The sequence below is a fragment of the Spermophilus citellus genome (assembly GCF_964194105.1).
Source record: "Spermophilus citellus genome assembly, chromosome: 5".
NCBI classification, from domain to species: Eukaryota; Metazoa; Chordata; class Mammalia; order Rodentia; family Sciuridae; genus Spermophilus; species Spermophilus citellus.
This window is the reverse complement of record NC_138186.1, coordinates 38,794,036-38,815,831: the sequence shown is the minus strand read 5'-3', so window position 1 is coordinate 38,815,831 and position 21,796 is coordinate 38,794,036. Positions and strand designations below refer to the sequence as shown.

At 37.9% G+C, this 21,796-nt stretch overlaps 1 protein-coding gene across 2 annotated transcripts; it reads left to right on the top strand.

Annotated features, from left to right (window-relative positions):
* The first annotated feature begins 984 nt into the window (after nucleotides 1-984).
* Nucleotides 985-12,618, top strand: ZNF311 (zinc finger protein 311). 2 transcript variants are annotated; one of them, XM_081294649.1, is made up of 8 exons: nucleotides 985-1,110; nucleotides 2,338-2,432; nucleotides 2,537-2,610; nucleotides 2,961-3,042; nucleotides 6,491-6,582; nucleotides 7,105-7,231; nucleotides 7,780-7,884; nucleotides 9,685-12,618. In XM_081294649.1, the coding sequence occupies exons 3-8, from the start codon at nucleotides 2,602-2,604 to the stop codon at nucleotides 11,190-11,192; spliced, it is 1,923 nt and encodes a 640-aa protein (XP_081150775.1). In that variant the 5' UTR covers nucleotides 985-1,110; nucleotides 2,338-2,432; nucleotides 2,537-2,601; the 3' UTR covers nucleotides 11,193-12,618. The 2 variants fall into 2 exon arrangements, with proteins under 2 accessions (XP_081150775.1, XP_081150776.1); XM_081294650.1 differs by having other exon boundaries at nucleotides 2,537-2,660.
* Nucleotides 12,619-21,796: the final 9,178 nt, after the last annotated feature.

Sequence of the window (21,796 nt, the reverse complement as noted above, 5' to 3'; positions counted from 1 at the left end):
GAAAAGGTGTTTCTAGGGTCCCTTGCCCCCTTGAAGTTGGTCAGGGGAGTTGGCTGAACTCCAGGATTGGTCAGGGAGGTCCTGTTGATTGACAGGCCTTAGTCAGGAGATCTGGCTGATTGACAGGCGTTTCCCTGGCATCTGATTGATGTTCTTTTCTGGCAGGCTGCTTTGTTCTAAGTTGCCACTAAGTCGCCACCAAGTCGCCGGCACCGACTTAACATTGACCCAATTTGTTCAGTGAGTTGATTATATTGGGCGAAAAGGATGGAAGGAAGGAACTACTTTAAATCTAGATTTAAAAAGAGAACTAAGAATGTGTGAGGCCCCAGGTTTGATTCCCAGCATTGGAAAAAATAATAATAATTACAGGCAAAAGAATTCAGAGATATAACCATATTAAACGTGTAGATTTTAGATCCTGAGTCAAAAAAGAAGATATATTTAGAGAAATTCAATATGGAGACCATATTAGGTGATAACCAGGGATTATTTTCCTACATGGAATAATGGTCTTGTAATTCTGTAAGAAAATGTCCACGTCGTTTAAGAGATGAAGTTGAAATAACATGTCTGGGTTTTGCTTTAAATATTTCAACAGAAAAATGGTAACAATACATGAAACAGTGCAGCAAAATCTTAACTAGCTCTGAGTGATAAGTTTATGTGGGTTCCTTATACTTTTTTCTCCACATTTGTGTGCGCTTGAAATCGTCTTAGAGAAACTGTTGTTTGGGGAAAAGACAATTATTTATGTCCTAAGTTGACTTTTTTCATATATTTGCCACAAAATTTCTGTCCATTCCCATCTTGATTTCCCTCCCTGACGGTGAGTCAATGCTACCCTGACCCTCCACCCTCCACAAACTTGAGTAAGCTCCTTGAAATAGGAACCGCGAGGACTGAGAATTTCTAGGAAACCGCTCAACCAGAGAGTCTAGGCGTTTCCTAGAAAATCGCCGGAAGTGATGATCCAGGCCGAGTAGGAAGTGGAGCTAGTGTGTGTTTGTGTTTCTCATTTGTTGCGGAGAGTATCCGCGGTAAGGTCTGGGCCTTTGTGCAGCGTGGGACGGAGTCTTCAGTCCAGGAGCTCCGGAGCTGCCACCGCAGGTGCCCTAACTGGCTAATGGGCTAGTGGGAAAGAGCGGGAGCCGCTCCCAGCCTTTCTTAAATACGCCAGCCCGCTCTGGGGTCACCTGAGGTCGCCGGCCAGAGCGGGCGGTGCTTTGCTGTCAGATGAGGGTGCATTGCAGGTTTCCTCCTTTAGTCTTGGCATTTCTCGCCGATTTCTTTCTCACTTCCTCTTACTCTAGCTCCCAAGGTATCCTGACCTCTTGTTTATATTCATATCTCTAGCATCCATTCATATATCCATTCATTCAGCCAATTTTTTTTAAATGGTGCATTTCTAATGTTTATTTAGAAGTTCTGTATTTATTTATGTTTAATCCAGCATTTACAAATGCAGATGCTGTTTTAGGATTACAAAAGTGAACAAGTCAGATAAAACTCCCTATCCTCATCGAGTCTAGGAGCCTGCATTTTAGCGCGAGTAGTACTACAATAAATGATGGTTGTGATATATAAAGAACTAATGCACCATATTGGAAAGTGATAAAGTGCCTAGAGAAGAATTAACATAAAGCAAGGTAAAGTATTTCAGGACTAGAAGGAGAAAGTAGGTTGCAATTTTAAATAAGGTAAAGTAGACCTCCCTGGGAAGATGACATATAAGCAACATTTGGCAATAGCTTGAAGCGAACAGAACAGCTAGTAGAAAGGCCTAAGATGGAAATGTGCCTGGAATGGGGGTGGGGGGGGAATAAAAAATAAATAAAGGTCATTGTGGCTGAATGGGATTCAATGAAGGGGAGAATAGTAGAAGAGGATGTCAGAGATAATGGTCACATCCTATAGACTGCTAAAAGACTTGAAGCTTTTATCTTGGGGGAGCAGAAGAGTTAATGCCCTGTGCCAAAAGACTTCAGCTTTCATTTCAGTAAAATTGGAGTCTTGAGCAGAGATGAAATGACCAAGTTAAGTTGTAACTGGAATGTTCAGACAGCTGTATTAAGAAGAGACAAAAGGAAGGCAAGGATAGAAGCAAGGAGACTGGTTAGGAAGCTATTGAAGTAATGGAGAGAAGGAATGATAATAATGGTTGCTCAGGCCAATGTGCTAGCAATGGAGATTGTATTGTAGGAATATTAACACTTTCAAATTGTCTTTCTGTGCTCCCTCATCTCCACAGATGCACCAAGTCCTCAGTGATTCTGTTTTTTTCCCCTTCTCGAGGTCACTCTCCTCTCTTTTTGCTCTCCTTCACCAAATATGTAGAAAAGCAAGATGTGAGTTCACACCTGACTTTTGTTGATGATGAACCTGAAATCCAGAGCAATGTTTAAAACATCAAGTCAGATAGCAGCTGCACTGTAAGTCAAGGAGTTTCCTTTTGCTGGTACCACCAAGATTTGTTTCCCCAAAAGGAGACTGGCAAATACAGAAGCCATTTCATTACTATTTGTTTGGAAACTAGATCTGACCATCAAGAAGAAAATAAGGACAGTGGTAGAAGACTATAAAAGAAAGCTGAGTAAAAAGATGCAGCAGGTAAGAAGAGGGGAGGCTACAATGTACATCACAAGGAGGAGAAAAGAGAAGTGAGTCCAAGAAAGAAGGAAAGCAGTGAGAGTGTGTTGGGCCTAGACTGATCTTGTGAAGGTCTCTCCTTGACATTGTTTTTCCTGCTTTACTTGCTGATTATTAGTTTTTCAGTTTTAGAAAATAACTGGGTACCATTTTTGTTTTTCATAATGTATTGGGAACTGAGTCCTTGATTTTCTTCCCTCTTTTGGTATTTCTGGGAGGTGTTTTCTACAGATAAATCCTTAATAGTTGGATGCATCTTCCCATGTATTTTTCTTATAACCTCTCTGAATTCATTTTTCATTCTGCAATAGGTTGTGCTCTCAGATGAGAGTCCAGGATCACCATGCCAGCTACTTTGCATTCCCAGCAATACCCAGCTCCTTCAGAAAAAAGGTGAGGTGCACAGCTATTGTAACAGGAGTCATGCAGCTGAGAATAGAGTAGGGACATAGAATGGGTCCTCCCAGATCCAAAAATCTATTCATTATTGAGCATTTATAGGATGCTTTCTCATGTTTCTGTATTGGGTTTGGATCAGTATTTAGAATAATTTAGTTATTCAGTTTCTGCCCTAATCTTAAATCACATTTGGACAGGGGCTTGGGAGGCAAAAAACAAAGATTTATAAAAATGGCTGGGAATGTAGCTCAGTGTTAAGAGAGAGTGTTTGCCTAGCAAGCACAAAGCCCTGAGTTCCATCCCTGGCACCATTAAAAAAAGATACAATTTTTTTGTGAAAATTTTCTATAAAGAAATTTATCAAAGAAGTCTAATGCATCCACTCATTTACTGTATAACAATATATATGATAAATAGTATACCTGTTTGTACATAAATATTTACACATATAAAAAAGTAGAAAAAAAACTTTGTAGTATAATTTAGTAACTTCTAGCCAAACACAGTTTTGCCAACATACACAATTTGAAAATATATTAAATTTTATTTCTTTATATATGTTTTAAGAACCCTGAAAAATTTAATTATAGTATAAATACTTGAGAAATAAAAGAGCAGTGGCAAAAGAAAGAATAAATGTTGTCCCATGAACCTTTGAGGCAAGTGAAGGAAAATGGACTAATGGGAGTCTGAGCATTAGAAGTGTGCTTTGATGTTGGGCATGTGGTATATTCTCTAATCCCAGCATTCCCAGGAAGCTGAGGCAGGAGGATTGGATGTTCAAAGCCAGCCTCAGCAAAAAGCAAGGCACTAAGCAATCCAGTGAGACCCTGTCTCTAATAAAATACAAAAAAAGGGCTAGGAATGTGACTCAGTGGTCGATTGCCCCTGGGTTCAATCCCCAGTACCAAAAAAATCAAAGTTCTGCTTTGATGATATGTGAAGATCTGTATGAAAGGAGTTCATGGAGATAGTTGCTGGGACATGATATTCTAGAGTCAAAATTGGGCCCAGAAAGCCATAAACTTTTGAATAGAGTACTAGGCACACCCAAAAGTAAGCTTTTTAGTATAAATTACCTGAAAAAGAAAAAGGAAAATATATTTTTATATGTAAGAAGAAACTAATATGTATATGTATAAGAGAAGTACTCTGTTTATAAGAAATCAAATGAAAATTAATAGAATATATTATAAATTTAGAAGTAGAAAATAATAGATATTATCAAACTTAGGTGCTCATTTTTTAAATTTTTATTTAGTTGTAGATGGACACAATATCTTTATTTTATTTATTTATTTTTATGTGGTGCTGAGGATTCAACTCAGTGCCTCACACAAGCTAGGCAAGCACTCTACCACTGAGGTACAACCCCCACCCATTTTGTTTCATTTTTTAAAATAAAATATATTCATGGGCTAGGGTGTAGCTCAGTGGTGGAATGCTTGCCTCACATGTGTGAGGCACTGGGTTCAATACTCAGCACCACATAAAGATAAATAAATAAAATGAAGGTACTGTGTCCATCAATAATTAAAAGAATATATTTTAAAAATAAATAAAATATACTCATGACCTGAGTCTTCCAGTCCTCCTTTAACTAGAAACTGACCTTTCAAATTCTAAAGCTAAAAAATAAAGCTTAAGCATCACTATGAGTTGAGAAACTAGCCCAATATGTATGTGGAGGAGAATTTGAGTTATATAGGGGTATGCTTTTGTCAAAATTCATCCAATGGTACACTTAAGGCTTGTATATTTCATTACACGTAAATTCTATCTAAAAAAAATTAAACAAATATTGACTCCAGTTAGTAATATATATGCTAGAGCACTTAGAGGTGAAGTTACTGATGTTTGCAACTTCCTTTGAAATGTATCAAAACATAGATTAAAGTACAGATAGAGGAATAGATATGTGATAAAAAAGCAAATACTGCAAAATGTTAATCATAGAATAAAAATGGTTGATATATGGATATTTACATTTTTCAACTTTTCTGGATATTTGGAAACATTCATAATAAAATGTTGATTAAAAAAAAGCCAATTGAGAGCTTTAAGTTGTTGATGTTATAAGGAAAAGAACTTTTATATAACATTATAGGCAAAATATATATTTGCTATGAGCTCTGTACTATCTAGGTGAGCTTGGGACTGAGGCAGAATAACTTGGCAATTTTATAGAGAGACAGTGGAAAAAGTGACTGGAACCACCATGATTAAGACATAGCCTCAGTCTTGGTCAAAAGCTCAAGAGTAACCTAGACCAAAGTGGGTGTTCTTAGGAAATTTCTGTGGGAAGAAATCTAGTTCTAAAATAGAGTTCTGGTCAAATTTGAATAATAATTTTGGATGCCTAAGACCAAAGGTGATCCTAGATTCTTACCAACAGATGGCTTCAACATTGCTAGTTAATAGCAAAAAGAATTCATTCAGACTTTAATTTAGGGATAAACTGTTAAGAAACGTAAGTCACCTTAAACATTGAAGCTACGAAAGGTTGAAATGACCTTCAAGAAATAAAGCAAGACCCCATTAATTAATAATATGAAGCTGTACTTCTTGCCGAATTCATATAGATTATACCTAGACTCTTGGACATTTTGATAAGCTTTCCTTTTTCATCTTAAAAATACTCTCATTTCTCTTAGGTTTATATAATCTTTTACCTTTTAAAATGCCAAGTGTGAGGCTGGGGTTGTGGCTCAGTGGCAGAGTACTTGCCTAGCATGTGTGAGGTACTGGATTCAATTCTCAGTACTACATATAAACAAATAAATAAATGTCTGTCGACAACTAAAAAATACTGAAAAAAAAATGCCAACCATGCAATACCGCATTCATGTGGGAAGATGGCTTAGTAGTAGGAAATCAGTAAGAAAAGGGTTCAGTATCAGCAAAAAAGTCATTTCTCTCTGGTAAAACAAGGAAATTTTTTATTCTAATAAACTAACAAGTTAGACCAGCCATTTAGTTACCTATAGAAACAAACTTGACCTGTTACTGGATATTACTGTTCAACATCTCCTGTTCCCCCATATGTCCCTTCTCTCCCCACAAGTCTTTTGGAGGAAATGACCTCAGTATTCAGATACAGAAAGAAATGTTATTGTACAAGCTGAGAATCAGTAATTTAAGCCTTTTTACCTGATCTATTTGAGGAGGGGTAAGATTATTCAAAGACAAAGACAAACCAGAAAAAAATTATGTAGTAAGTGAGAGAGGGAGAGAATGTACTTAAAGCTGGCTTGGCTGCCATGCCAGTGCTGATAGCTCAACACTGAAAGCTAAGCCTAGAGAAATAGTGGAAAAGAGAATATCATATGACAGTAGGCTTGACCCCTAGGTTAGAGCTGCTGTGCTTCTGCATTTGGTGAAGAAGAGATTAAAGCAGGTTTTGTTATGCTAAACTGACTCTTGCATATTTCTCTTCCCTCAGTTCTACCAGCTTCTCAATATTCTGTCTTCACTAAAGATGGAAGTCAAGAAAACCTACTAGAAACAGATGCCACACTGATGAGCTGGTCCCAAGTGAGCTGAGGCACCCTTCATCCTTCCTGAAACTATTTCAATTCCTCCTAAATATGGCCTTATTTTCTTTCTTTCTTTTTTTTTTTAAAGAGAGAGAGAGAGAATTTTTTAATATTTATTTTTTTGGTTTTTGGCGGACACAACATCTTTGTTTATATGGGGTGCTGAGGATCGAACCCAGGCCACACGCATGCCAGGCGAGCGCGCTACCGCTTGAGCCACACCCCCAGCCCCTGGCCTTATTTTCACTACATTATATGGTTACACAAATCTCAAACCAAGATGCTCCCTCTCATAAGGAACATTTTGTTGGAGAACAAACCACGTGTAGATTGTTTCCTCTTTTGTTATTTTTCAATTATTAAAAGCCTGTGTTCCCTTTCACTTCATTTCTAAATATCAACCAAAGAGTTACAGTCTTTCACTTCTATAAACCTTCTCCCTATAAATTCCTTTCTTCTGTCTCTGTTTCCTGAGGAAACTGTGGGTTTTCTCCTGGACAACAGAAACTTATTGTTTCAGGCATCGCTAACATTTGAGGATATAGCTGTGAACTTCACTAGTAAGGAGTGGCAGAGTCTGACCTATTTTCAAAGGCATCTCTACAAAGATGTGATGTTGGAAAATTATGGAAACATGGTATCCCTTGGTAAGAACCTTTTCTGCACTTGGCTTAGTGCTTTCTCCATCCTTAAAAAAAAAAAAAAAATGCTCATTTTGTTGTGTATAGGCTCGCATGTTGAAAGTTAGAGTCCTCTTTCTTAACCATCAGGATCTTGCCTAAAAATAAAAGTTTTGGTTTACCTTTGTTGTACAACAGGTAACCTTTTAGGCATTTTTGTTATTGTTTTCTAATTCTTTGGAATGGTACTCTGTCTGGGTGAAAGGGAGATACCTAGCTTCTCTTTTCCTCAGGTTCTTGCTTCTTCAGCTCCCTAGTTTTTCCATTAAATGGCATGTGTTCAGCTCCTAGTTGTGAACTGCCTTCTAGGGGCCTAAAATAGTAGCCTTCTAAGACTTTTCTAAGACAGTTTCCAAACAAATCCTTGTACCTGTTTCCAGAATGCTAAAGAAACCCTTTTCTCTACCTAAGTAGGTATTTCTTTCCTGTCTCCTTACACAAACAGAGGGATCAGGGCCAAGTGTAAGAACAGCTCCTTGTTGTTCTACACAGTCTCATTCCTTCTCTGCAACCAGGATTTTCATTTCCTAAACCTCCTTTGATCTCCCATCTGGAGCGAGAAGCAGAGCCATGTGTTCAGGATCTACAGTACGGGAGGTTCCTGAGCTGCTCCTTCCCAGGTGAGTGATGATGAAGCTTTTAGTTCTGTATCGTCTTCCATGTACAAAATGATTATAGCATGTTCTTAGTGGTAGTTCATCCATCCTGAAGGCCCCAGAAATGAAATCCATTTACAACTCAAGAAAAAGAAAACAACAGCAACAAACATGGGTAGTATTCTTTCGTTATCTAATTGGTCCCCTCCAATCTGTCTAATAACCTTTTGCAGTTTAGCCCTTTTAAAAAGCTCAGAAAATTGCTTTCCTCTTTGTATATGAGTTATTGCAGGGCTCAGAGAGCAATAAGTTGAAGGAGGAGAGAGGCAGTTGAGGCAGAGGGAATAACATGTGAGAAAGTATTGTGGAATAAAACAAATAAACTTGGACTAGTAGAGTATGACCAGAGCAAAGAACTTAAGGTAATTTGTAGAGAAAGTTCAGGAACAGTAGAAAAAAGCAAGATCATGGTTTGAAGGATTTTCTATGAGTGTTTGATAAGCTACATGCCTTGAACTTTGTAACTAACATTGGTTAAGTACATCAGTATGGCAAGTGTTTTATATACATTAACTCATGTGATTATGGACAGATGATCCCATTTTATAGATAAAGTTATTGACTCAAGAGAATTGAAGTTATCCTTCCAAGTTCACACATTTATTAGGTATCAGAACTAGAATCTGAGCCCAGCTAGGGCTCTTGTCTGTATGCTTTACTTCCTTTCTTTCTGGATGACTCTGGAGTACCATTTGAAGTATTTTAAGTTGAGTGACATTATTAGAAAGAATGGTTTGGAAGGAGTGTGGAGTATATGTTAAATGGGAACCAGGCTAAAGGACATTTGAGGGGTATTACAGATAGCTAGTGAGAATGCACAGGTGGAAATGGAGAAGGGAGATTGATTTTGGATTGTTTGGTTGCCAAGAATAAAAATTTACTCTAAGCAAAAGAACATAAACTCTTTATTCAGGGTATGCCATGGCACCTAAATCAGGCCTATCTCTCCAACTGTTTCTCTTCATTCTTTTCTGCCAAATTGATCTTTTTTGCCCCTCAGAGCAAATGGCAGAACATTCCCTCCCCTGTGTCATATACTTTCCTGCCACCACTTCTCTCAGAGTCTGATCTTACCTGCACTCAGATCACAATTCCAAAGGCTAAGATGAGAGAATCTAGCTTGGTTTGGATCAAAGTGTTACCCAACTCTAATCCTTCCCACCCAAATGGACAGTCACACAGCAGAAATATGGCCATCCAGAACCCACTCTTAGAATCAAAGCAGATACTTCTTTTAAAGGGGACTGCATGAGGATTTCAGCACCCCTTTAGCAGATCACCTCATAATTAGAATTTGTAAAATGTTAGCTGAGTAAATATGAGGGGAGGGAGAAGGAAATAAAGATGATTTTCCGTTTTCTGGCTTGTGTATGAAGTGTGGCTAGGTGTATGAAGTTGCTGCTCACTAAACTAGGAGACTGTAGAAGACGAGTATTTTTGTAAAGATTTTATATAAAGTTTGCCAAGTTTAAAATGTCTTCATACTTCTCAATGTTTCAGCCTACCCAGGTGAATGATAGAGAAGCTTTCAGTCTCTTCCCTTTAATGTGACAAAATGGTCATATAATGTCCTGACCTTTGACACAATGGTAGTAACTTTTCTAGCATGAAAGTTATTTGCTCTTTTTTTGTGTTTATGAAAATTTTTTAATTTGTTTTTATTTTTTTATGTCATTTACTCTTCAAACAGATTCACATTGCTTCACCTCTCCTATCTTATTTTCTTATTTTCTCTCCTCTGACAGTCTTATTTTCTCTTTTAAGTACCAACAGGCAGGATATGGCCTGGGAGTGAGAAGGCACCTTCAGAACAAGAGGTATTTGAAAACAGAGAAGTCTTCTGGGTGAAATGTAACAGTCTTCTAAATATTGTTTCCCAGGATCCTGAGGTTAGAGAAGTTTGTATGCAGGATGTCAAACTAGAAAATCAATGGGAAACATTCGTAAGGGGAGAACTGAGAGAAGTGAGAGAAGGCTCTACGGAAGTGACCTTCAAAAAGGGAAAGAACCAGAAGGTACTTAAAAAAATCTTTAATTCAAACTCAAAACATATTTCATATAATAGAGTGTTTACAAAGCAAAAACTTCATGAATATGCGAAATGTGACAAAAAATTCAGCTGGCATTCAGACCTAATTCTCCATGATCAAATTCATTCTGGTGAGAAATCCCATGTCTGTAAAGAGTGTGGGAAAGCTTTCAAGACCAGAAATCAATTTTCTGTACACCACATAATCCACACAGGGGAGAAACCTTTTAACTGTACACACTGTGGGAAAGCCTTCAACAGCAGATCAGCTCTTTGCAGACATAAAAAAATCCACAGTGAAGAGAAGCCTTATGGGTGCCAGGACTGTGGGAAGGCCTTCAAGACCAGGACACGTCTCAGTGTGCATCAGATAGTCCACACTGGGGAGAAGCCTTACAAATGTAATGACTGTGGAAAGGACTTCCAGTTTAAGCATTCCCTTATTGCCCATGGCAGAATCCATACTGGGGAGAAACCATATGAATGTGAGGAGTGTGGGAAGGCTTTCAGGGGGAGTTCAGATCTCACCAAACACAAAAGAGTCCACACTGGGGAGCGACCTTATGAGTGCAACAAGTGTGGGAGGGCCTTCAGTCAAAGCTCAGACCTAAGCAAACACAGAAGAGTCCACACTCAGGAGAAACATTTTGGGTGCCCTCAGTGTGGAAAAGCCTTTAGTATCAATGCAGATTTCAGGAAGCATAGAAGAATCCACAATGAGGAGAAACCTTATAAGTGTGAGAAGTGTGGAAAAGCCTTCCGTCATAACTGTAAGCGCAGGGCTCATGAACTAGAACACACAGGGAAGAAACCCTATCCATGTGGAGATTGTGGGAAAACTTTCCAGGATAGGCACTGCCTTACCATCCATCAAAGAATCCACACTGGAGAGAAACCTTATAAATGTTTGGAATGTGGCAAAGCTTTCAGTGGGAAGTCCAACTTGACCAATCATCAAAGAATTCACACTGGAGAGAGACCCTACACATGTGAGATTTGTGGAAAGGCCTTTCATCATAATTCAGTACTGAAGCAACACAAAAGAATCCACACTGGTGAAAAGCCATATACGTGCTATGAGTGTGGCACATCTTTCCGTCAGTACTCAGCTTTAACTGGACATAAGCGACTTCATACTGGAGAGAAACCTTATGAATGTGAGGAGTGTGGCAAAGCTTTCAGGGTGAGCTCCAATCTTACTGGACATAAGAAAAGAAAACATTTGAGTATGGAGAAGCCATGAGCTTGATGAGAATGGGAAATCCCTCTCTCCAGTAAACATTTCCCAGACCTTCTCAGTAATCAGTATTTTGACCATTCATGCCAGATTATAATGATTCTGTTGTTTACAACTTTCCATTTCTTTACCAACTCTTAGACTGGTCCTTCTTGTTCTCCTACATAGGGTTTTCCTGACTGCTAATTGTGAGACACGCCCACCACCCCAGAGGCTTTATCCTTTCTTTATCTTACGTATTCACTAAATTTATAAAAGAAAGAGATGAACAATGGGTTACCCAGCATTTCTCAAAATTTCTTGGAAAGTGTTTTATAAGTTAGTATTCTTAAAAACAATTATATATAAATATATATATTTTTTTGTTTGTTTTTCAGTGAGCACAGTCACTTTCAAGGGTTTATCAAACTTTTTTTTTTTTTTTGGGGGGGGGATATAGGGGTTTGAACCCAGGGGCATTTAACCACTGAGCCACATCCCAAACCCTATATATAGAAAGAGAGACAGGTTCTAGCTGAGTTGCTTCTAGTCTTGCTAAGTTGCTGAGGCTGCCTTTGAACTCACAATCCTCAGCCTCCTGAGCCACTTGAATTACAGCCATGCACCACCATGCCTGGCTCTCACTGTCAAACACTTCTAGATAACAATAAATAATTTGTTTAATCCATACAATGTTCCTATAAAAAGAAGAATTTGAGGTATAGAAAGATTAAGAAACTTGCTTAAAGCCAGTCAAGGTGGCACAATGCCTGTAATCCCAGCTGCTTGAGAGGCTGAAGCAGGAGGATCCCAAATTCAAGGACAGTCTGGGCAATTAAGTGAGACTCATCTAAAAGTAAAAAAAAAAGCCAGAGATATAGCTCAGGGGTAGGACACTTGATTGGCATGTGCAAGGCCCTAGGTTCAACCCCAGTACCAAAAGAAATGAACTTGTCCAGGATCATGACTAATAAATTCTGCACAAATTATCCTCCCAAGTGTTTAGACTTACCTCGGCAATTCCCATATGCATACACCAAATCTTTTGGCATGAAGTTTTACCTCAGTTCAACACAAAACATTTTTAATTGATAAGCATTGATTATTTTTTGCCAAGGTATTAAACTTAAAACTGGTACTTCTCTGTATTGTATATCAGGATTCCTAAGCTTCAGAGTGAAAATGGAAGTGAGAGAATGGGTAGATTTAGGAATTACAGATAAGTCAGCAATACAGTGTTAAGTAGCAATTTACTTAGGAAAGAGTGTGAAGTCTTATAAATACAACAAAATTTTTCTAACTTTATTTCTTAAATATTACTATGTTCATTTGCATAGCATATGAAATACTCTTACAAATATATTTTTATATATATTTCAAGATTCTCTGTGTTCATATCCTTCCCTTTCTCTTCTAAATATTATCACTTTATGTGTCCTTTGTTGCAGACAGAATGAAATACCAATACATAATAAGGCTATTAAAATAGAAGTTAAAAATTAATAGTTTGTTTTTATTAACATCATTGAGAACTTAGCCTAAGTTCTCTCACTGGTAAAGAGATGAACACTGTCAGGGGCAGCGTGCTTAGTTAGTGTGTTCCAGGCCTGGGTTTCATCCTCCGCACAGTAGTTTAAAAGAAAGAGATGAATAATGGGTTACCCAGCATTTCTCAGAATTTCTTTAAAGTGTTTTATAAGTTATTGTTCCTTAAAATAATAAATTTAGGAAATTCTGATTAGGTAAGGTTGTGTGTTTTGTCATTTTGTTGTTGTTCCCTTAAAGATTTTTCAGAGCCTAACCCATTTTTCTGTATAATTAAAATACACTAATTAAAAAAAATTTCTGAAGGCCTATAATATGTTGATGTCCATTCTGAATCTATAAAAACATTGTCCACTAGGAACCTATAAAAGCATTGCTTTCCAAAAATAATTAACCATAGAATCTTTGTTTAGGGGAGCATCTTCATGGATTATTTTGTTTCACAGAGAATGTTTTGGAAAATGGTTACATATCTAGTAAAATAGACAAGGAATTCAAGAGATAAAATTTTCTTTTTTTTTTTTTTAATATTTATTTCTTTTTAGTTCTCGGCGGACACAACATCTTTGTTGGTATGTGGTGCTGAGGCTCGAACCCGGGCCGCACGCATGCCAGGCGAGCGCGCTACCGCTTGAGCCACATCCCCAGCCCAAGAGATAAAATTTTCTAGTAACAAATTCCAATGTGAACTATGGTTTATTATACAAAAGTTATAAATGAAAGCATTATTTCTCAGATTCAGTATCTACAGAAAATTAGCAATAGTTTTATATGGCCACTTCTTATATTGTTTGTTGATGAAAACATTTAGGATGTATTCAGTTAAAATTGTTTCTATAAAGCATAAAACTGTATATCTGGCTTTCAGATGATAAAACATGATTTAAGAACAGAACTTAATGTAATGTGTCTAGAAATTGGCAGTGGTTTTCCATAATTTTATATAAGAGAACCTTTTATTTGATGACCAACAAATTTCACAGACCACACTCTTCCCCCATGTGTGCACATGTGGAGGTAGTTGTGCTTTGATGCTTAATGATGAAATGTTCTCTTCTTGAGTGTAAAGTTTTGATCATTTATGATGCATATATATGCTTTTGGAAAATATTCCTTTGTTGTGCGTTTGGACTTTGAAATCAGAATCCTCAGCCCTGCTTGAGAACCATATAGTATATCCCTTAATATCACTTCTTTAGTTAGTGTTTTATCAGAATCTATCAAGCTAGAAATTCCAGTTTAAGTTCTGGACCATCCTGAAATGTTGATGTTTTGTTTAGATAGCTTAGCTAGTTGGAGAGTCAAAACCTTCAGACACAGCTTGCTGGAGGAGGTGACAAATTAACATTCTGTTATGAAAGTTAAGAAACCTCTATATGGAACCCAAAACAGATTGCTTCTAAACTCTACCTTCTTCAATCCATTTTCAACATGACCATTGTCACCCCAAAATATTACTATGATCCTGATACTAACTTTTAAAACCCCTGATTAAATCTCAGTCTTAGTGTAAGAAATTTCAAATTACTAATTTGACATCCAGGAATATTTTGATGTTTCTAGAACATTTAAAATGAATCTAGTGAGAAAGCATTTGAGAAAATTTCAGGTATTTTACTGGGTGGAAAAAGAAGTTTTTGATTTGTTTTGCAATTTTTGAAGGACTACTTTGTAAGCAATGGGTTAATTGTGTTCTGCAATTATCCAAGGACATAGAACTACAATTCATGGGTAGAAACTACAAAAAGACATTTGTATACATTTAAAAGAGAACTGGAATAGATTGCCATAAAGTACTAAGTTTGGTAGGCATACTTTTTAAGGAATTTATGAGTCAGATAATAAATAATAGATAATAAAACCCATTAGTGTTAGCTGGGAGCAGCATATGCCTATAATCCCAGCGGCTTGGGAGGCTGAGGTAGGAGGATTACACGTTCAAGCCCAGCCTCAGCAACTTAGCAAGGCCCTAAGCAACAACTTAGCAAAACCCTGTCTCAAAGTTTTTAAAAATAATGATAATTTAAAAGTGCTGGGGATGTGGCCCAGTGGTTGAGTGTCCATGGGTTCAATCCCTAGTACCACACACACAAAAAAAAATAAATCCTGTTGCTTAAAACCCTAATGTATCCATAGTTCTAATACTGAAGAGTTACCAAAACAAAAATCACCAAGTAAAACTCCATTTTTTAACCTAATTACATTCTAAATGTAAAGAAAATTTTCACTAAAAACATTGAATGTATGAGATCTTTACCTTCACAGAAGTGGAGAATAAACACTTAATTTTAAAAGGGTGATAAGCTTGGTAACAATTGTAACTTGAATATATATTTCTGCTTTTGCTCCCTCTAAAAACTGCACTGATGCTACAGTAAAGGATTTATTTTAGGGTCTTGGGTTGTAGCTCAGTGAACACTTACCTAGCAAGTGTAAGGCAGTGGGTTCAATCCTCTGTACCACATAAAAAAATAAATAAAGGCATTGTGTCCCTCTACAACTAAAAATACTTTAAAATAAGAATTTCTTTTAAAAAATAAAAACACTTTTATGCACAGGAATAATAATGGAAGAGGTAAGTACAAAATTGGGGAAACTGAAAAGTGGATAAGTAGTAATGTTAATCAAATCCACAAAGCCAAATTTTATTGCAAGAGACAAGAACAAGTCTATTTTGCATCATAGAATCCTTAAAAAGTTGGGGCTAGGGTTGTGGCTCAGTGATATAGCACTTTCCTAGCATGGATGAGGCCCTAGGTTCGATCCTCAGCACCACATATTAATTAATTAAAGGTTAATTTTTTTTTAAATCCTTAAAAGGTTCAAGAATGGGTGACACCAGGTAACCCTGAAAGTAAGAATGAAGGGACTAAAATGAGAATTAATTGTGAACTATTTAGGAAGCAAGCTGAGTCCTAGGTCCTCACCCTTTTTTTTTTCAAGTATATTTTTTTCTAGGAAACCCCCCCTTTTTTTTCTAATTATAAGTGTTATACACAGAAGACTGGAACCTTATTTTCTGAAAAAGGCAAAACAAAAGATGTGGGCTGTGCAACTGAGGGCAGGAATTAATTGAAAAAGGAGCATTGAATGAACATGTGCATTCAATAAATGCCCACATCACCAGCCAGCTTTCCACTCCTTGTCCCCCAGAAAGTTGAGGGTCAGGCTTTGGGCAAGATTAGAATAAATTTTCTGTGAGAAATCTAACCAAGGGAATGTATCTCCTAAAAATACATAAGGAGTTTCTCAGCGGGTGACCCAGCCACATAACCTACAGTGAAGATCACCAAGTCCAAATCATGTCATCAGAGCTTCCCATCAGTTTTATAGTCTCCCTTATTTAATGAATAAGTTTATTTTACAAAATGTCCAACCCATGCAAAAATAGAGAAAATAGAAAAATTAACTCCATGTACACAGCTTCAATATTTATTAACTCAGGGTTAATCTTTGTTTATATCTCTTCCCCTGACCCCTGTTCAAGATTATTGTGAAACAGATATCATAAATTGCATTTTATCAAAATATTTATGAGTTATAAGGAGTTTTCTTAAAAAAAAAAAAACTAACATCACACCTCTAATTCCAACAACCAGGGAGACTGAGACAGGAAGACCACAAGTTTGAGGCTAATCTGGGCAATTTAGTGAGAACTTTGATCGCAAAAAAAAAAAAAAAAAGTTTAAAGTGGAGGCTGGGGATGTATCTCTGGCAGAGCATCATTGGGTTCAATCCAATTCTGCAAAAATAAAAATAAAAAATGAACATTAAAAATGCAGAGTGTGTAGTTCGATAATAGAATGCTTGTGTATAGCATGTTCAAGGCCCTGGGTTCAATTCCCAGCACAAAAACAAAACAAAAAAAAAATAATATAGTTGTTATCATACTTAAAATAACCTATTTTGTCAGTATCATCGTTCAGTGTTCAAATATTCTCTAATGTCTCCATTTTTTTTTACTTTTTTGAAAATCAATATTCAAGTAATGTCTATACATGTGTTTAGTCAGTGTGTGTCTTGAGTCTTTTAATACATAAATTTTCTCACAAACTCTTTCTTTATTCCCTTGCAGTTTATGTAATGACTTAAATTATTTGTGCTAAAGCATTTCCTACATTTTGGAGTTTAATTATTACACTCCTTTGGTGGCATTTAACATGTTCTTATACCACTGTATGTCCTATAAATTAGTAGCTATATCTAGGGGATTTTGTCAAATTCCAGTTAGATTTGATGGGAAGCTCATATGGCATGACTTGGATTTGCTGATCTTCACTGTAGGTTATGTGGCTGGGTCACCTGCTGAGAAACTCCTTATGTATCTTTACATTCCCCTGGTTAGATTTCTCACAGAAAATTTGTTCTAGTCTTGCCTAAAGTCCTGATGCTCAACTTTCTGGGAGACAAGTGAAGAAAGCAGGCTGATACTACTTGTAGGGGGTGCCCTGAACAGGAGCTGAGCAGCCCCCTTAGCCTTGAGTAATAGGGGTGTGGAACTGGCATCCAAAGCAGTGCAAGGCAGGTGGGCCTCACCTTCGCTCCACAAGGAAGTGTAGCTCTGGGAGTGGACTTCACCCAATAGAACTGGGCTATGCCCCCATGTGTGCTGTAACACAATTCCTTGCCTTGTTTGGGTGGAATTCTTTATTGAATATCTTTCCCCTAAATAAAAGCAGAGGTTGGGGTGCACTCATTCTCTTGCCTCCCTTGTTCACCTTTCCCTCCAGTGTTCTGGATCCCAAAAAAGGTATTTCTATGTTTGGATAGTCTTTTAGTTGTAAGCCCAATTCACACAGAGTGACCCTGACTCCATTTCCTTCACAGAGGGGGTGATAGGTACTGGCATTCCAAGTGCACATGTTCATATGAAGTAAGACTACTTCATACCCATCAGTACAAGTCTGTAGAGTTTATCTTCTGAGCTCTTATTACATGGCTATAGCAGTCTTCCAAGCTTTCTTGCTTTCTCACTTTCTGATGAAAAGATTTTTCAAGTATATTTTTCTAACAAACCCCCCCTTTTTTTCTAATTATAAATGTTATACTGAGATGAATGTTACAACAAGACCCTCAAATAACTCTCAGTCCACACAGTTTTATGCCAATAAAGCTTTTATTGCTGGCCAGCAGTGGACACTGTACTCTCTAAAAGCAAAATGGTCAGAGTGACACACATCCCTTCAGTCTGGCCTCATATTTAAGCCAAAAAAACCATAAAAGGGACATTTGGGGGTTTAGCCAATGTAAGCAAGCCAAGTTACAGAAGTGGGAGATTGCAGTCAGGTGGCATGAAGCTTAGCCAATCAAAATAAGCCCAGTTACCCCAGTTACAGAAACAGGAGATTGTGCTTAGATAGTTCTATGTTCTTGAGGGTTTCCGCAACAAAAGGGAAAACAACCTGCCCCAGTCATGACCTTTCTATTTTGTGTGGCTGTTTCACAAAATGGAGTCACTATAGTCAAGACTTCTGTCTCATCACATTCCCCACTGATTTTATGTAGAACAATAAAAACTTATTGTCAATTGTTAGATTATTGGTTGTCTTCTGTATCCATTATCTGTTCATATTGGCTGTGCAAAAGCATAAGGCAAACAGCCTGAACTCTGTCTTGGACATATCTGCTGATGAAATTTAATATTCAGGGCCCAACCAGGAGAATCAGCAATAAGATGAGGAGGAGGCCAGCTATGGTGCTAATAAGAGTGGTTAGCCATGGTAACCAAGGAAACCAACTTTTATACCAACTGTCCTGTTTAGTACCTAATTCTTCTCTTTCCTGTAATCCTTTCCTCATCTGGGCAAGACTGTCTTTAATGACCCCTGAATGATTTGTATAGAAATAGCAGTTTTCTCCAAGGGCCATGTAGAGTCCTCATTGTTTCAGAAATAGGAGATCTAAACCACATCTGTTTTGTAAGGCTACTTCAGCCAATGAGTTAAGGAATTCTTCTAACCTAGACACTGATTTTTCTAACTATGCTAAGTCTCAGTTTATCTGAGAACTAAGAAGCTTGAAGTTCTGATCCTGTAAAATTAGAGCAATGGCTCCAATAGTGGTAGACCCAGCAAATCCAGTAGCTACTAGGAAAGGGACAAGTATGGGGGCTGCTCTCTTGTATCTATTTGACATTAGTGCTTCAAAATATTCAAAACCTGCAGTTCTGCTATAGTAATAAACTTGGGACATAATATGAACAGCTACACAAAACTCTGTTCTAGCATCAAACAAGCTTTGTGGTAAGCAAGGTGTCAATCCTGTCAGACATGCAAACCAAGTTCCTGGGGGCGCTTTAAGGTAGTTCGAGGATACCCCTGTCAGATTGTATACTTCAGAACAGGCGTTCTGATAGGGTGAAGTGTATAAGTCATATGATGGGGTTTTTAAACATGAATCCTTATCTTGTAAGTCCCCTAGGGTGAGTTTGGGGGAGTGACCCCAAGGACAGATGGTATCATCTAGAGTAGTGAGATTTTGTAAATCCTGAATGAAAACTTTGGCTCCTATTTCTACACAATAAGGTGGTTCTGGGTTTAGGCAGAGCCAGCATTCAGAAGTCAAATTGGGAGAAGTAGAGTTCAGGAATAAGAACACTGTGTCTAAGGTATTAAGTAAGGGGTTCTGAGAGACCGGATTGGAACTGTCTGCTATTATTTTATGGGTGTAAAGGGAGTAGGTTTAAGACTTTGGGGACTCTCTGGAGGTACAGCATGCATGGATTTGGGTAGCTTTAAAATTGGGAGTTTTGAGGTTGGATATAGAGGAGCACTTGGGTGCTGCAGTCCGGCTGCAGCAAAATAGGGCAGGGGGGGGCGGGGGTGACGAGCAACTTGTGTACATTGATACAGCAGGAATGGGAGCCCTTTATTGTAGGACAGGAGGGGTATTTATACATTCCACACAGCTTATCTTAATTAACATAAACTAGATACAGCAGTCAACCAATAAGGAATCTCCACACTTAATGGCTCCCTGGCGTTACTTCACAAACCACTCCCTCTGGCAAAATGCCAGGCGCCATCTTGACTTGTTTACAGATTCTAACACTTGGGCTTAATGGTTTTAGCTTAAGAGACCTTTCAGTGTACTGTTGTATGGTAAACTCTATCCCGGGGTCAGGTCCTGATTTGTGTATTCTGAGCCCCCATGTCTTACCTTCAGGCCAGGAAGTGGAGTGGGATTTTATTTGAAGGTAAAAGGGAGGACATTTAATAAAATGTGTTTCACAATTTGGGGGGGAATTTTCATAGATAATGTGAAGATCTGAGTCTACCTCTGTTTTCCAGGGGGCTATAGTCTCACATCCCCAGTTTCTACAATGGTAGCTGTTAGGTCCTTCACAATTGGCATTTTGTTCATCTGGACATATATAGAATTGGACTCCCCTTAGGTCTCTACGGAACCAGTGCAAACAAATGTTTTGGACCATATACTTAGTAAAATCACATATATCCAGTTTAAAAGTGGGTAATTGTTGGTTAACTATGGTTACAGACTTAATAAGAGAACCACTCTGAGTATCCCATAATTCCCATCTGAACTGTTTCGGGGCATGAGGGTTAGGGTTGGCTTTTATCAACTGAAATAGAGAATTTGCAAAGAGAAGATCAAATTTTTTGTAATCTTATCTTTAGCAGATCTAAGGTTTTGTGAACAGTCTGTCTTTCCGGTTGATCACTCTGGTCCTGTAAGGGAGCCAGTTTGATGTGAGTCCAATGAATCCAGGCAGATTTTCCTGCTATTTTGATGGCGGTCAGGGTGGGGAAGAGCACTATCCACGGGCCTGTTCAGCGAGGTTCTAGCAAAGCATGCGAGTGTCTTTTTGTAGACCAAGTCCCCTGGCTGTAGAGTATGTTGAGATTTTTGATCATGGGATTGAGCCACAGGAGATATGCCCTATCCAAAGACTTGTTTTATGTGATCTTGGATGGGGTACAGGGCCTGTAAAAAACTAAGATGCTCGTTCATTAGCAAGTTTCTGAGCAATGTCATCACTTAACATTGGAACCAAAGGGGTGGTTGGCCAAACATCACTTCAAAGGGGGTGATTCCCTCTTTATAAGGGGTGCAGCGCACATGTAAAAGCTCAAAGAGAAGGAGATCTACCCGGTTTTTGCCAGTCTCTATGATTAGTTTTGTTATAGTTTCGTTTAAGGTCCTATTCATTCTTTCTACCTGTCCTGAACTTTGGGTCTATAAGCACAGAGAAGTTTCCAATTTATTTCTAGAGACTTTGTAACCAATTTTGTGACTTTAGCAGTGAAGGCCAGACCATTATCTAATCCTATAGATAAAGGTACTCCAAATCTAGGAATAATGTCATAAATTAACTTTTTAATGGTAATTTGGACTGTCTCTGACCTGGTTGGGAAAGCCTCGGTCCATCCTGAATAAGTGTTTATGAAAACAAGCAGGTACCTGTATCCATATGGTCCAGGGCTTACCTCAGTAAAGTCCACTTTCCAATGTTCTCCTGGAAAAGATCCTTGGAAGCGGGTACCATTCTGGTTATGTGGGGTTCTTTTGGAATTTACTTGGAGACAGGAGTGCATCGGGAGATCACCTGATGGACCCAGTGGGACATCTTTGGGAAATAATATCTTTCTTTTAAAACTTCCATAAGTTTCGTTTCCCCCAGGTAGGAACCTTAGTGAAGCTGCTGGATGAGAATATGTCCCAGAATTTCAGGCAAAAAGATTTTTCCATCTGGCAGGATGGACCACCCTTGTGGATTTTGGGTGAACTTTAATAGGCTAAATTGTTCCACATCTGAATCAGAGTAACAAGGCTTGTGTGGTGGCTTTCTATCAGGTTTGACCGGAAAAAGGGTGAGTGGCCCCACAGGTATTAAGGCAGCTTCCTTTGCCCTCTGATCAGTGGAATTGTTGCCTTTTACTTCAATGTTTTTGCCTTTTACTAAATGTATTTTTATATTTAGAACCTTTTAATAATTTTTAATCTGTTGATCCCTCTTTCTGTTTATACCTTGAAATAACCCTTATAAATTTCTGAATTTAGATAAATTAATCCATTTTAATAAGATGAAATACTTTGTTATTTATAGTACTCTAATTGAAATGCAG

Bases quoted from the DNA above. Each gene is read 5' to 3' on its own strand.
- ZNF311 (XM_081294649.1), top strand. The intron at 7,232-7,779 runs GTAAGAACCTTT...CTCTGCAACCAG, and splicing joins TGGAAACATGGTATCCCTTG to GATTTTCATTTCCTAAACCT. The intron at 7,885-9,684 runs GTGAGTGATGAT...TTCTCTTTTAAG, and splicing joins CCTGAGCTGCTCCTTCCCAG to TACCAACAGGCAGGATATGG.